At 35.0% G+C, this 15,958-nt stretch overlaps 1 protein-coding gene across 3 annotated transcripts in view; it reads right to left on the bottom strand.

The window, feature by feature from the left end:
• Positions 1–1,882: 1,882 nt before the first annotated feature.
• LOC121376253 overlaps positions 1,883–15,958 on the bottom strand; it is a 27,863-nt gene continuing 13,787 nt past the window's right edge. The window contains exons 7-17 of one of the 3 annotated variants that reach the window (XM_041504076.1): positions 15,043–15,134; positions 14,044–14,386; positions 13,177–13,362; positions 11,893–12,170; positions 9,758–10,371; positions 8,815–8,963; positions 8,236–8,363; positions 7,630–7,712; positions 5,460–5,617; positions 4,758–4,882; positions 1,883–4,239 (exon numbers count right to left, since the gene is read on the bottom strand). In XM_041504076.1, the coding sequence (XP_041360010.1) occupies positions 4,092–4,239; positions 4,758–4,882; positions 5,460–5,617; positions 7,630–7,712; positions 8,236–8,363; positions 8,815–8,963; positions 9,758–10,371; positions 11,893–12,170; positions 13,177–13,362; positions 14,044–14,386; positions 15,043–15,134 (2,304 nt within the window). In that variant the 3' untranslated portion in view covers positions 1,883–4,091. The other 2 variants (XM_041504077.1, XM_041504078.1) reach the window with 2 other exon arrangements.

The following is a 15,958-nucleotide window of genomic DNA, read 5'->3' as shown; positions in this document are numbered from 1 at the left end:
CAAATTAATTTAATTATATTATTTTTTCTCAAATACACATAGTAATTATTCAGACTAAAATAAGGGAAAACAACTTTCTTGTTTAACTAGTTTCTCTATGTCTCTGTTCAGTTAATATTTTATCAACTGCGTGTTTCCTCTGCAATCACTTCTGATTAAACTATTTACATAACCTGCATTTATTCAGCAACTAGTTAACAACACACACACATTCCAGATGTCTATGCACTACACACTTCCAGCCGGGCCCCCCCCCCCCCCCCCCACTGTCGGCAGTCCATCTCAGATTACCACCAACGGACCGGTCATTGTCATGCGTAAACAATTACTTCTAGCTACTTCTGCCAGCGTTGTTATTTCTTTGTAAGCCAAAACACCCAGCCAGAGATAGTTTACATAAAACACCATTGCTGGATGTAAACATTAATGTGTCATTAGCGTGTCAGGCGGTATGGCACCTAGGATTCAATCTTCTCAGACAGTTTACAGCCTACAACAATCCAGTGTTGTGAGCTAACGTGTTATGTCTGTCAGCTATGGGTAATACTACAAAATTCTAGAGAGACAGAATAAGGTAGTGCTGAAAACATGGTTTTGCCCTTTTGTGGAAATGGACATAAAAGATAATTGGTTTGGGTTCTCATGTATAAAAGCATAAATAAATGATTTGTTAACGATCTAGAAATGGAACTGTTAAATTCCATCGACCGACTATACCAGTTAAATACCAGGAAAATTTAATACGGCTCAGAAGGTAATATGCAACCAAGGTATAAAAGCTATGGCTGCTCTATTTGATAAAACTAGTAACTATTTCTTAAATGCAGAAACATTACTATCACTGTTTGATACATATGTTAGCAGTATTTTAAATTATGGCTGTGAAGTTTGGGGTTTTAACAAAGCAAATAGTCACGAGATCCTACATTTACAATTTTGTAAACGTATTTTAGGCGTGAAAAGGAGCACTACTAATATGATGGTCTATTTTGAATTAGGTACATCACCTTTGTACATAAGTAGAAACATCCGTATGGTTAAATATTGGATACATTTGTTGAATACAGATAACTGTATTTTGAAAGAGTGTTATAACACCCTATATGACGAGTGCATAAGAAAACCACGTTCTGTTAACTGGGTTAGTCAAATAAGAGACCTGCTTCTCACTAATGGTTTTGGTCACATATGGTATAATCAAAATGTAGAAAGTCGCAATACATTTATATCACTATTCAAACAGAGAATAACTGATCAATTTATCCAATCTATGTATGCTGTATTCAACAATTCTCCAAAATGTCTGTTATACAAATTCGTTGTTAATAATTATTGCTTACAACCTTATCTTCAGAAACCTATTGCCTTGAAATACAAACATATTTTGAGTAAATATAGATTATCTTCCCATAATCTCTTTATAGAAACGGGCAGATACCACAATATTGACAGGAATAATAGAATTTGTCGTCTGTGCAATATGAATGTAGTAGAAGACGAATATCACTTTGATCTAGTGTGTCCTTTCTTCAGTAACATAAGAGATAAATATATTAAACCTTTTTATTACAATAAACCATCAACATTTAAATTAACGCAACTACTGTCCAGCGACAATTCTAAACAGCTAATTAAATTGTGTAAGTATTTGAACACTGCTACCACGCATAGAACAGACAACATTGACACATGACATATGTTATTATACTGTATATTATTGCTATGCATGCATTACCCATTTACTATAGAATTTTATCGATTGTAACCCGATGCTACATACCATTCCCCGCAGTGTGCACATTATATTATTTTAGATATAAATATGAATGTATGCCTACAAAATGTATATTATTTTAGATATAAATATGAATGTATGCCTACAAAATGTATATTATTTTAGATATAAATATGTATGTATGCCTACAAAATGTATATTATTTTAGATATCAATATGTATGTATGCCTACAAAATGTATATTTTTTGGCAAAAATAAAATGTGTGTTTGACTGTTAAGATATTTTGCTCCAATTGTCTGTTTATATTCTCCACTAGTCACACGTCTTTGTCACGATTGATTGCTCATGTATTATACATGTATATTGTTTGTACCAACAAGCAAATGCTTACGGTAATATATAATTGAATTCAATGCCTTATCTCCAACAATATCTATATACCAAAATAAAATAGTTCTTAAATAACAACAATATATTTCTTATTAAAAAAAAAAAAATGTTCAAGAAAGTTTTTAAAAGTCAAAACCATCAACTAGAAATAAAATAATAAGTTATTTTGAGCAATACAACATTCCTTTGCTGATCATAACTAGTGAAAAAGTAATTCCGACCCAAAAACCTTTTGTCAGTAACCGAACATAAAGACATTTATCCAGTCATAATATATTGACAATACATACAGTGATTGCAGGATAAATATTGAATATAAGGTAATACACCTTTATCTTACATGAAAATTTAACAAGTTCTCTTACGGAACTGCGTCCCAATGTGTTGGGATTAACCGGGCGAGAACCAATGCGCGTACTTGGAAAACGCACTTTCACCCCATACTGATCATTCACGCACACTAACAATACTAGCACCCCTATCCTTTAGTCACATCCTAGTTCAAACGTTTTAAAATATTTTCAAAATTGGACTCTATTCCACCGATTGTATTTTAAGAGGATATTTTGAATTTATTAATGAGTTTAAAGATCCCCCATCCACGCTAAAATTGTTTATGAAAACGTCCCCATTCATATGGAAGGTGATATGTTGTCAACCCGTAGAAGACTCCTTATTAGTGTACCCCGGTTCTCTTTTTACTGCTCATTTACTGATTTCAAGCAACAATATGCATGGCTTTTTGAAGTAACATCATAGATAAAATAGCGTTGTGGGTATACAGCTCACCACGGATTCTATAACAGTACTGGCATATATAGTGTTTCAGTTACTACTGAAATATAGCCCTGCTAAATTGTTATATCGCATATCACAATGACAACATATAGGCCAGCTCAGTTGTTCTATCACAATGGTAAATTATAAACATTATTCCACTATGATGATACCAGACAGTCCAACTCAGTTCTTATATCACAATGATAACATAGTATGTGTCAGTTCAGTTATTATATCGCAATGCCAACATATTGTCATATTGCAATGATAACACATAGGCCAGTTCATTTATTATAGCTCAGTTGTATCATATAGTCCTCTATTGTTATATCACAATGATAGAATATAGTCCAACTCCATTATATCACAGTGGCAACATATATTCCAACTCAGTTATAGTATCACACTATTGTAATAGTCCAACACAGTTATAATATTACAGTGATAGAATATAGTCCAACTCAGTTATAGTATCACAATATTGTGATATAGTCCAACACAGTTATAATATCACAATGATAGAGTACAGACCAACTCAGTTATATTACACAATATTTACATATAGTCTAACTCCGTTATTATACAACGATGATAGATATAGCCTAATACTGTAATTACATCGCAATGACATATTGGCCAGCTCAGTTATTATATCACAGTCATAATATACAGGCCAGCTTAGTTGTCATGATAACACAATTCAACAATGATGACAATATAGCACAACTCCGTTATTATATCATAATTATTACTAACTATTTGATTGTAAATATTGTGATTTTGGAATACTAATATTTACAAACATCTTTAAAATAATGCAAAGTGGAATATACTGTTCTCACATGTTTAGATAATACAATATACAATTTATTGATATTGAAGTGTAAATCATTTATCAGTCAAGCTGTACATGTATTTATAATGCATTTGCACACGAGCAACTACGCATCTAATTGAAATTGGATATTTGTATAACAAAATAAAAGTGCACAATAAAAAAGAAAAAGAAACTATATCCTGTACAAAAAAATATCTCTGTACAAGGCACATTATGATGAATAAAACTGTCATACACTTTTCACAATATTTATAGCTAAGTTCATAGAAGAGAGTCATGTTTATCCAAATAGAATCAAGTGATTATCTCTATCAGCAAGACAGACATGCCTGAAAGCCATAACAAATTAACAGACATTAACAGAAGGCATTCGGCTCGTTTCTTCGTTGTTTTCTTCATCTGGGAGAACTGGTAAATAAAGAGGTTCGACTGCGTCCAAGTAATCACAGATACGATGAACAAATGGATCATCAGTTTTCTCTGTACTGACAGTCCTGAAATGTTAAGAAGTTTAAATTATATTGGAATAAATCTGAATTAAGTATTTTGCAACAAGTGAAAATAAATGAAACCTTAAAAAATAAAATTAATGTTTTAACCCAATATCCACGTGTCTGAACGAGTGTCTGTACGACCATCCATATGTTCGCCTTGCACGCATTCTCGAAAATCCTGGAAAGTGTTTAAAATATGTTTGCTATTTTGTTTCCTTACTAGTTTGTATTAAATATGGAAACAATATTAAAATTATTAAATCAAATACTATGAATTAAATAGTAAATATTAAAACAATGACATTTTACCAAAATAACATACAAAGTCATCTATTAAATCGAAGACACTGAAACTGAAATCAATATCCAAATTCCTCTATAAATGTTATTAAAACTCCAGATTTTAATATGATTAGCAGAATAAAACTGCATATTTTAATGTGATTAACGTAATTCAAACAATATCCCCAATTTAAAGATATCTTTGTAAATATTAACTAAGCTATGACCAGTGTTACCATTCTCTCGCTGTTCGCAGCATCCAGTTTCTAGGTTCCTCCAAGGAAAACATTGTCAAAGCCTCCACTGTGGTTTGGAAGGCTTTATCATCTGACGTATGTTTATCTCGGCTCGTGGCAAATAACTGAATATTAATTTAAAAAAGCCCCACACATTAAAAGTTAGCCTCGCATAAAAACAAGTATATACTCTGCAATTAATTATACAGTATATTTCAATGTAACACATACCATACATGACAAATAGACAAGGTACGTAGAATACCCCCAATACCATAAAAATAGTTTCTCGTGTATACATTTTAAAAAGTTTACTTTCGTGTTGAAAATGTGTACATCCACTGTGTAATATCTATCTTGATAAGATAAGAGAATTACTAGTTATTATTACAGTGTCAACTCAAAGGAAAAACACATTGAAATACAACAAAATTGACGTTGTGCTCTAAGGGTGTACCTGAATATTAAGTAGGGTAGTTATGTTGCGTGTTAAATAAACCTGTGTCATGACAAATGATTCTATTTTGTCTGTGAACAATTTTAAATCGACGTAAAGCTGAACATAACTGAAATTTCACTCTTCTGTCCCAAGTCAGGCCTCTAGTAGAATATAGGCAATTTAATAGAGTTCTGGTCAGGTCAGTCTTCACTCCATATTATTGTAAACTGAAATGATGAAATACACATTTCATGTGTCCATACCTTGATCATTTTGCTCTCAGGTGTTCTTGTTAATGGGTCGATTCTAATGAGGTCTAATTCTGGCTTGGATACGTCGAGTTGGCCGGCCAGATCCAGAACAGCACCAGTCTTCTGTACGAGGCTGGTGATAAACTCGTCAGACATGGGCTTCAGAAGAGCTAGGAATCAGGATAGTTAAATAGTTATACCGTAGTTCTCTGTACGAGGCTGGTGCGAAACACGTCAGACATGGGCTTCAGAAGAGCTAGGAATCAGAATAGTTAAATAGTTATACCGTAGTTCTCTGTACGAGGCTGGTGCTAAACACGTCAGACATGGGCTTCAGAAGAGCTAGGAATCAGAATAGTTAAATAGTTATACCGTCAACTGAACAACTAAAATGCGAATAATACATAGTTAAATAGTTAATAGCGTCAGCGGAAGCGGGGATGGGGAAATGGAAAATAAAATTAATATAGTTGACCCCTCTTAGTCTGTGTGATATTCCAACGCAATATAAGTCTAGGGTTAGGCTTAGGCTTAGGCTTAACCACTACATCGCTGAGGTCGGTTTACAATAATTACAACATGTTAAACTAAACGTTTATTTGATGTCAGAAGAATATGCTTCAAAAGCATCAGGGTAATGAAATACAATTTATTAATATAATCAAAAAGTAGTTGTTTTTTTTTGGGGGGAGGGGTAAAAAAATTGTATAAAATATATTAAAGGCATATTGTCACAGACCACTGACCTATTTAATGGTCTAACAAAGTATTACCTGAACAAAAATAATTTGATGTGTCCCTAAATGTATTTTATTCAACCATCTTCATAACCACCATATTCCATTTATTAATGACATTTTGTAAAAATAATTGAATGGTCCATAATTCAAAAACTAAAATTGCCGAGAAGGGATGACATGGATTTCACTCCATCATGGTTCAGTTAAGGTGATGCGATAGCTAGATTTTGTTTCCAACAATTAATGTAATTTTTATTTATTATCCATTTTTAGAGAAATAAGGTCCTTAAATCCGTGACAGTATGCCTTTAAGTTATTTGGATTCCTTTATTACCATTTTAAAAATAAATGATAGATAAAGAAAATTCTGAAACTGAAATACTGCATTATTCAAAATTTATGCGCCACAATGTATATGTTACCAATGCTAAACTTTTCAACTTCAACATTTTATTGAATGTTTTGTGAAATGCTATTTAACATTACCACAGGTGAGACAAATGTCGATGACGAGGACTGCTTAATGATAAAGTAGCACTAGGTTCAAATAAGTTGTTTTACGGTGTGTTGGTAGTATTTTTAAAATGATTATTTTAGGGTAGGATCAGGAAAAGGGTGATAATACTCAAAAGCTACCACTATTCTAATGCTATCACATATTTTCCAACCCTAGATATGCATACCTTGCTACAAATTACTATGAGCCTTATTCCCCAAAATGATACTGATAACACATATTGGCTCATGGACTATGTGTAGTTAATATAAACATGTGTCAGTATGTAATAGGCCGTAAGAGTTCAGACGTGGGACATTTCTGAGAAAAGAAAATGATACATAAACCTCGCTCTGTTTCAGATAAATACTGCATGCGTTAAGGCGACGTCACACAGTACGATTCCCTCTTACGAGAATAGTCAAAAGAATAGTTAATTTGTATTGTGTAACAACACCACTAGATTAATATAACTGATTAATTAATCAACGGCTATTGAATGTCAAACATTTGGTAATTCTGACTTGTAGTTATCATAGGAAACCCGCTACATTTTCCATTAGCAGCAAGGGATCGTTTTCCATAGACAGAAAAGCACATACCACGGCCTTTGACCAGTTGTGGTGCACCAGTTGGAACGAAAAAAAAAACCCATTCAGTTGAATGAATCCACCGAGGTAGTTCGATCTTGCGACGCAAGCGCCTCAAGCGAGAGTTAACCGATTGAGCTGAATCCCACCCCTCAAAAGAAATGCTGATAACATAACAATCAGTGAAATTGTAATTTTTGTCTTGTCATTCGGCTACTATCGTACGATACACTCTATAACTACTAATGCATGTAAGTTCAAGGTGCCCTAATAATATACTCATGTCCTGTTCTGTGAACATCATGTTCAGGACAGGGGCGATTACTTCAGAAGAGAGTACAGTAAAATGTTAGTACCTTCATGTGTAGTGGTCGTCCCTGATAGAGCTGCTTTCAGCCACGTCACGAAATTGTCACGCCTTTCCTTCTTCTCACCAAGCCTAACATACACACAAAGTATTAGTGTGAGAAACAAAAATTAATTTTTGTATATATATATATATATAAAATTGTTTTTTAATAAATTTGTTTTTGATTTCTGAAGTATGTTATACAAAGTGCTATGACACTTATGTAGGAGATGGCACTTTAAGAAAAATGAAAAAAAAAAACAGAACGGAAAAATATATATTATGGATGTAGTCCACAGAAATTTGTGCGTTTTTTATAAATATGAGAAATGCATTTTGTGCTATTGAAAACACCTGGGTGACCAATAACACTTCGAATGTACGGAAATTTATAATCTAAACCATAAAATCTAAGTAAAGTATGATTTCTGTTATCAAAAACTGCTATAATAGTAAACAAATATGCCTTAGTGTTTAAAAACTAGGGTACGTCCCTTTAATAGTCGCATAGTCTCTCAAACACACATAGTGAACGTGTGTGACAATATTTATTGGATATTTGTATTTAATCACTGCATATATTTTCTGCATGTTCCAGGCATTTGATATTTACCATAATTCCAGTGTCTGAATGACTTTACGCACTAAATCTTTTCTTCCTCCTTTTTGGAGAGCTATAAGAAGTTCCGGAACTCCGTGGTCACGTCTGCGAAGTCTGCTATCTCTCCAGGATCTCAACAACTGCATGGAAGAAATCATCAAATATAGACACAGATTTTTACATGGGAAATTAACAATAACAATAACTTTTGACCTCAATAAGTGCATAGAAAAACATGAAAGATACACATACTTTTATTCATGGAAAACACAAACAATACGAAATAAGCTATAATCTAAACAATTACATCTAAAGATAAAATTATGGGACATTAACATAAGATTGTATACATGAAAAACACATCAAGAAAACAAAAGCTATAACCTCAACAGCTGCATGGAAACATTTATTTAAAGCGCTATACATAGACATCAAATTTATCTTTAATATAAGTATATCGATACATTACCAACCTAAACTGACCTATACCAGTACAGATTAGAAAAAGACTCATTAATAATAAATGAACCTGAAGTGTGATGTACAGGGATAGAAATGTTATGAAGTATGTTAACATCATTGTGAACTAACCCTGTATCTTTGCTCCTCCGCCGTCTCTTCTGGCTTGTCTTGCTGCATCTTTAGAGATCTGTCTGAAAATCCCAGGAGCATGGCCACTCTCCGCCATTCTGAGCCCAAGTCACGTGCCAGATCGTTTAACAGAGACTCGTCTGTGAAACCTTTAGAAAGTAAGACAAAAGACGATAAACACACATCCAGCCATATATCCAAGATACATACAGCACCTGCTTCCATAAATCCGTATTCAGTTCTTGTAGATGTACAGCAATGACATAGAAAGTGTGTGCTTTTATAACTCAATAAAAGTGTTAATACTTCTAATTGTATAAACTGGATAGAAGCAGTGCGTGCTTCCATAAATCAGTACAAAATCTCAGTACTTCTAACTTCAATGTAAATTTCAGACATAAAGTGTTTCTGTCGACCAGCATAAGCCTAGTATGACTAATTGTATTAATAAGACAAAACTGTTGGATTAATGCTACCAGATAGAAAAAAACATGTCAGTGTGATGATCTCGTAACATCAAGCTGTATTAATAAGATATATATATATATATATATATGCTTTTCCACAATGCCCCAGCAAGTCTTCCGTAAGCCTTGAAGGTGGTTTTAAGCTAAGATATCCTACTTGTAAGGTTAATCAGATTCCAAAGTCATCCAGTAACCATGGAACTGTTATATGAGTAAAACTGTTTTGACCATCTAATATGCTTATTATTAAGTTCTTACCACATATAACTTATTTTACCTTTAAACGATTTTTTGGAAATATTTCTAATATTATCTATATCAGATTTGGCGTCAAACAGAAAAGTGTAAAAATTATTTGGCAAACATTCATTCTGAATGTTCTTTATACTCCTTTCAAATATTAAATTTCTGTCTGCATCTAATCAGAAACGTATTTACTAGTATACTGATTGACAATAAGCTAACATTCTATTCACCTTCAAATGCTTTTTCCTCCTCAGTAATACTTTCAGTATTATTAGTATTGCCACCCTGTCCATCAAATGGAAAATAGTGTAGAAGTATTTTAGCCAAAGAATCGTAGTCTGGTTGCGATTCAAACTTCTCTTCCAGACTGTCCTGCTTCTCAGCAATATCCACCCATCCAACGTTGTCCTTCAGTTGATCATGTAGAGAGATGGGCAGCTTCAAAACATTTTGTCTTTTAGGGTGATACTGTAACGTTGTAATTACTGGGTTTAGCTTCTTGGCGTTACCACCAATGTCCAGTTTGAACTCTTGTTTTGGAAAGGTGACGAAGTCACTTGTGAAGCTTGGATTCTGGTCTTTGTATCCTTCGTTCTTCCAGTACTTGAGTCGCTGGCCCAAATGGTTGTTTCTTGTGCACTCAATGACCGCTTCACACACAGAATCTGGTAGAGGTTTCAACATGGCCACAAAAACAACATTACATTCTCGACGTTGAGCTTTCTCTAGCAGTTTTGCATTTAATCTGATAATTTCGGTTTCCTTTTCTCTTTCTACCTTCGTCTTTTCGGTCTCCGACAGAGTGATGTCTTCGAAAGTGTCCCTATATTCTAGAAGGTTACATCTGCATAAAACAAGTCAAGCTTAATAATAAAAGACAAATAACAATATTTATGCTGATTTTCAACACGTCCTTTTAAATGATAATTGCATTTATTGACTGGACTAGATCAACCGATGCGATCTTCTTGTTTACATTTGCTTTGAAGAAAAAAATAATAAACATTTTAACTAGGTAATTTGTGATTTGAAAAGGGGCTGGGGTGAGGGCCACCATCGATCTGATTGACCTACATTACACTCAACTATTCTTTCTGCATATTAGTTGATACGAATAATATTATTCGTTAACTTTTCACCCAACCAAACAAAACAATCTGACACAGATCTGGCAGCAGACTGATATTTTTGAAACGACTGTTTACAAATGAAAGGTCACCCGAACATGGCGAGTTGATTGAATGGAACATATTTTATCGTTTAAAACAAAAATGGATTAGGCACAAATTTAAAGTTTGTTTTCGTTAACCACACCACTAAACCACATTGATTTATTAATCATCGGCTATTTGATGTCAAGCATTTGGTAATTTAGACATATAGTCTTAGAGAGGAAACACACTACATGTTTTCACTAGTAGCATGGGATCTTTTATATGCACCATCCCATAGACAGGATAGCACATACTACGGCCTTTGTAATGTCAGTCGTGGTGCACTGGCTGGAACGAGCAATAGCTCCATGGGTCCACCGACTGGGATCGATACTAAACTGACTGCGCAACAAGCGGACACTTTACCACTGGGCTACGTCCCACCCCGAGGCACAAGTCGTATAATTTACTGGACCTTCTCCATTGTTGTTAACTGATAGAATGAAGGAAGACTGAATTTAACGTAACACTGCATTTCAGTCAGACTGGGGGAATCACAGGTGAAGCAGCTGGCAGTTACATGGCAGCAATTACGACCTTGTCAAAAACATCCTTTGACTTTGACTTGTACAGAGCTATCATACTGAATATGATAAATGTTTTCCCGGTAGATCACAGCTAATCAGACATCTTAGATATGATAGTCTTTAAATGTCCACAGGAAGAGGAAGAACATGCACCAATTAATTGTTTATATTAATAAAACAATAACTACTTTAATTATATATTAGATGTTTTGATTTTTATAGAGCATTAAGTATATTAGACCTTTCTTTAATTTATTAATTTATTAAGCGTATTAAATATTTTTGTATTTATATATTGCATTAATAACCAATTCTGATGTAGATGCCGATGCCGCTGAATATATAACCACTTCTCTGTTAAGACAGGTGATCAGAAAGTAGGCTTTGGAATTCATCTTTGTATGCAGTATTTAGCACGATGTGTTTACGGCAACTGACTGAACATGAGACAAGAAGATCCTTATCTGGCATAAGATAACTTCAAAGATGGCGTCCAGCAGTACAGATAAAAAAAGAGGACAAAAGATCAGAGATATCGAAAACTGGTGAAAGGGTCTTGCATATTATGTTATAAATTGTATTAATAAATTTAGTGTTATACTAAAACACGAATATAAAACTGACTCTGAAAAATGCCGCACGTTCACGTTGACCAGTCCATTATGAACTGCGGGGTTCTTCTCTAGGATTTCCCAGAGGTCTTGTTCGACCTGGCAATTGTCATCCTCGTGCCGCATCATCACGTAGAGGTCGCCGTCTCCAAAGTAGTCGTGTGGAAGTGGAATCGTCATGATGACCTCTTTCTGTGGCTGTTCTCCTTCTGCGTGGCTTATGTTGAAGAAATGAGACAGAGACAGAACTTTGTCAAACTCTTCCTCGTCGATCGCGGGTTTTGGTATTATCTGAAACAAGTTAGAGTAATATTTAGTAAATAAAAAAATTAAATTTTGTTATAGAAGAACTTAGGGTAATAAAAGAAAATAAAAATATGTGTTCAAGAACATACATTTTAAACTATAGTAATTGGTGTTTAACAACATGAAAACATAGGATACTCGTTTATATACAATGCTTCATAACCAGGAAATACATGCCACGGCCGTTGATGTACAGGTAATGAGTTACTGCTTAGGATGACAATAACTACCTGAGTCAACTGTGGATGATTGATTCCACGACCAGTGGCATCTAGGGCATCGCTCTACGACTAAGCTAAACCCCGTGCTCAAAGCAAAGGCCGAAAACACTAATGCTAAATCAGTGTTAATCCAAAGATGGAACATGACTCAAATGTATGAAAACACGATGCTATCGTTTCAGTGGGAATTGGTAGCCAGTTATTGTAGCTGGTTTCTACTATCACGCTCTACACAAAGTGTCACAACAGTCAATGTTCAAGTGCTTTCCTTTAAGTGTTAACAAGATACCAGCATAAAATATTTCATCATACATTACAGAAGTCTGTGATGCATCATATTTTGAAATATGATCTAAAGGCTTCGTGCAACTATATATTTCATGATACGGCAAACAAGGTCCAGACCTGAACGACCTAAAAGTTCTTGTGACATCCTGAATCCAGTAAAGTAAGTAGGATCCAGCTTTATTAGTTCTACGGGAAATGGCGAGTTTATTTTCAAGTTTTTTTTTATATCTTAGTTATGGACGTTTTGCAGCGGTTTCACTATTTTAAAAACTGTTGTCAAAAAGTATGTTATTACTAATTTTGCAATCAGACAATTGTTACATATTTCAATAATCATGAAATATCAACCTTGTTAAATGGACACACTTAACTGTCATGAATACCCGGCAGACTTGTTTTACTTATAAATTATAATTATTACATTAATAACGACGTCTGGTGAAGGATGGAAATTATATTTATTAATTACATCAATACGTTACCTCTAAGGTGAGATCGCCAGGCCTTTCAAAGGTATCAGGCTTTACGAGGATTTCAACTTGAGCCACGTTGGAGCTGAAGGTTCCTCCAGATGACGTCACTGGGAATATTTCCTTTTTCGGTAGTGTGACCAAAACAAAGGCATTCATGGAGCTGGGGTTTACCTTGATATAACACACCCATTGGTCCTGAAAATAAAAAGATGTAGGAACTAAAATCACTTGCAGTTCTATTTTTTAACTTTGAAAACAGAAATTCTAATCGTCATAGTACTAAGTTATAGCTTATAAAATATGCACCATGGACAGTTGTATACAGCTTATGTTCAGGTAGATAGGACAGGTTTTAAGTAAGAAGAAAGGAAAATAAATTTGCTTGGTTATACCTCAATGCATTTTACGCTGTGCCTATTTGATTAACTATTGGTTAACACAGAGGGGGAGGGAGAGAGTCAGAAGGGAAATTGAATCTGCAGCCGAAAAAAAAGTAAATGATTTTCATCTGGTCGTCTCATATACAAGGCATTACATACCACAGTCCATGAAATACCAGCATGAGGCACCGATTCGGACGAGTAAAACACTTAGTCCGTGGAGGACGATTAATCCTACAATACATCGCGCCTCAGGGAAGTGCTGTACCACTGAGCTACATCACGGACTCTCAAATAAAACATATAGGAGAAAACATCCTCCCTAGAACGGTTTTGCTAAAGCAGGCACGTGTGAAGGAAATTGTGAAGTGGGAATCTAAACTATGGAAGAGAACATTTGCCTGGAGCAATAAAGGGGTTCGACTCTCTATGTGCTTGCAAAGATCACTAGAAACAACGAAAATATGATTAAACTAATTAAAAGCATAACTGGTACCATTTTCTCTTCCCTAATATCCTGGAGCCTTCCAATGTACTCATCTCTGTCAGTTTTCATATAGACCTCCTCAAACCTGTCTGGCTTGGAATAGATTGGGATTTTGAGGACGAACCCTTCTGTGACGTCAGTGCCGGACATTCGGTATTCGAATATGTCACTCATCAGCAACTCCTTGTCGGCAGGAACCATGTCAGTCCGACTGTACTCTGGCTGGACTCGTCTCCACACCATACTGACACTCTCACTGCCCACAGAGCTGGGTGTCCGCATGGTCAGTCCAATTTTGGAAAGGTGGTACGACATGTCAGCTTCAAGTGTCACGTGTTCTATCTGGATATAGCTGCAGAAAAATAAAATAGCATTACATCACACACATGCACACACATTCACACACGCACGCGCGCGCACATACACGCTGTGTGTGTGTGTGTGTGTGTGTGTGTGTGTGTGTGTGTGTGTGTGTGTGTGTGTGTGTCTATATGTATCTCTCTCCATATGTCTATGTCTATTTATGTCTATATGTCTATCTTTTCAACTGTCTCGCCCTCCTCTCTTCGCATGCTGGCCCGGGCTTCCCGTGTATCTCTATCTCTCCATCTGACTCACTACATCTCTCTCTCTCTCTCTCTCTCTCTCTCTCTCTCTCTCTCTCTCTCTCTCTCTCTCTCTCTCTCTCTCTCTCTCTCTCTCTCTCTCTCTCTCTCTCTCCGTTTTGAGATTATATAAACATAAATACATACTGACTATTCAAAAAATATACTAAGCAAGAAACACTACACGTTAGCTGCGGTGCTGTTTGAAGAGGAACATGAGTTTTTAACACCGGAAGTCTTGAATAACATTACTAGCCAGCAGGTGTGTCTTAGAAAATAAACCCTAGTCGCCTATGATTAATTTTAGGACTGTAAAAATTAATATGCAGCACAAAATCAACAACACCACCAGCCCAATAACAACCTGTAACATCTTACTTAATCCACTACAAACAAAATGTACCCATGTTTGATGCCATGGACTGTCAGCTGGGATTCCATCATCAATTTACGCAGCCATGGATGTCTGCAGTGAGATGCTGGGCTCTGCATTGTCTAGAAAAATGTAATATAACTGGTATTACACACCTGTCTACATACTACTTATACCAAGAATCTGACACTCTCAATAGCAGACTACAGTCAATAGTGACTACATTTGAGACAAAATAATTTAAAATCACAACAATGATATAATTATGCATCGTTTGTCTGTATGTATACGACATAACCGATGAAAGTCATCTGTATTGTCACAGCATGCAGTTAGTATCTGAAAAAGTAAAGTCGAAACACTGTAATTTCTCCTTCCGTATTTTATATTTATGAAAATAGCTGAAAAATAAGATTAATTGCAAAGTTTGAAACGACGTGTACATTTTGAGACACATGTGTACTGATATTATATCATTCTGGCTATAGTATTTATAAGAGGGGCAGAGGTTTTGTGCATTTTATGGCACAAGCATGAACTTTGGCACAATGATTCTGTATACCATAATGGTCATTTTAAGATCGGAGCCCACCTTGAAGGTCACGTGTATTGACCTTGGTGGCCATTTTGAATATTGGCATATGGGAAGCCTATTTTTGTCTATTGTAGGTGCTATATAGCCTTCTATCAGATGGATTAAGACAGTTTAAGTCAGTAAACTTATTTTAATATGTTATACAAATGTATACATGAACTGTCAACGTCAACAAACTTCAAGATGGCCGACAGAATTCAAAACGGCCACCACATTTCATATTTTGTCATACATACTACTCATTGTAACCTTTTTCTTTTGCTAGCAAATAGATTAGTTCAGTTTAAGGTTGGAAACCTATGTTAATTTGATATAAGTTATATTCAATGTAAATATCATCTTCATAACTTC

The sequence above is a fragment of the Gigantopelta aegis genome, chromosome 6 (assembly GCF_016097555.1).
Source record: "Gigantopelta aegis isolate Gae_Host chromosome 6, Gae_host_genome, whole genome shotgun sequence".
NCBI lineage: Eukaryota > Metazoa > Mollusca > Gastropoda > Neomphalida > Peltospiridae > Gigantopelta > Gigantopelta aegis.
The sequence above is the reverse complement of the archived record's forward strand: the minus strand, read 5'-3'. Positions and strand labels throughout refer to the sequence as shown.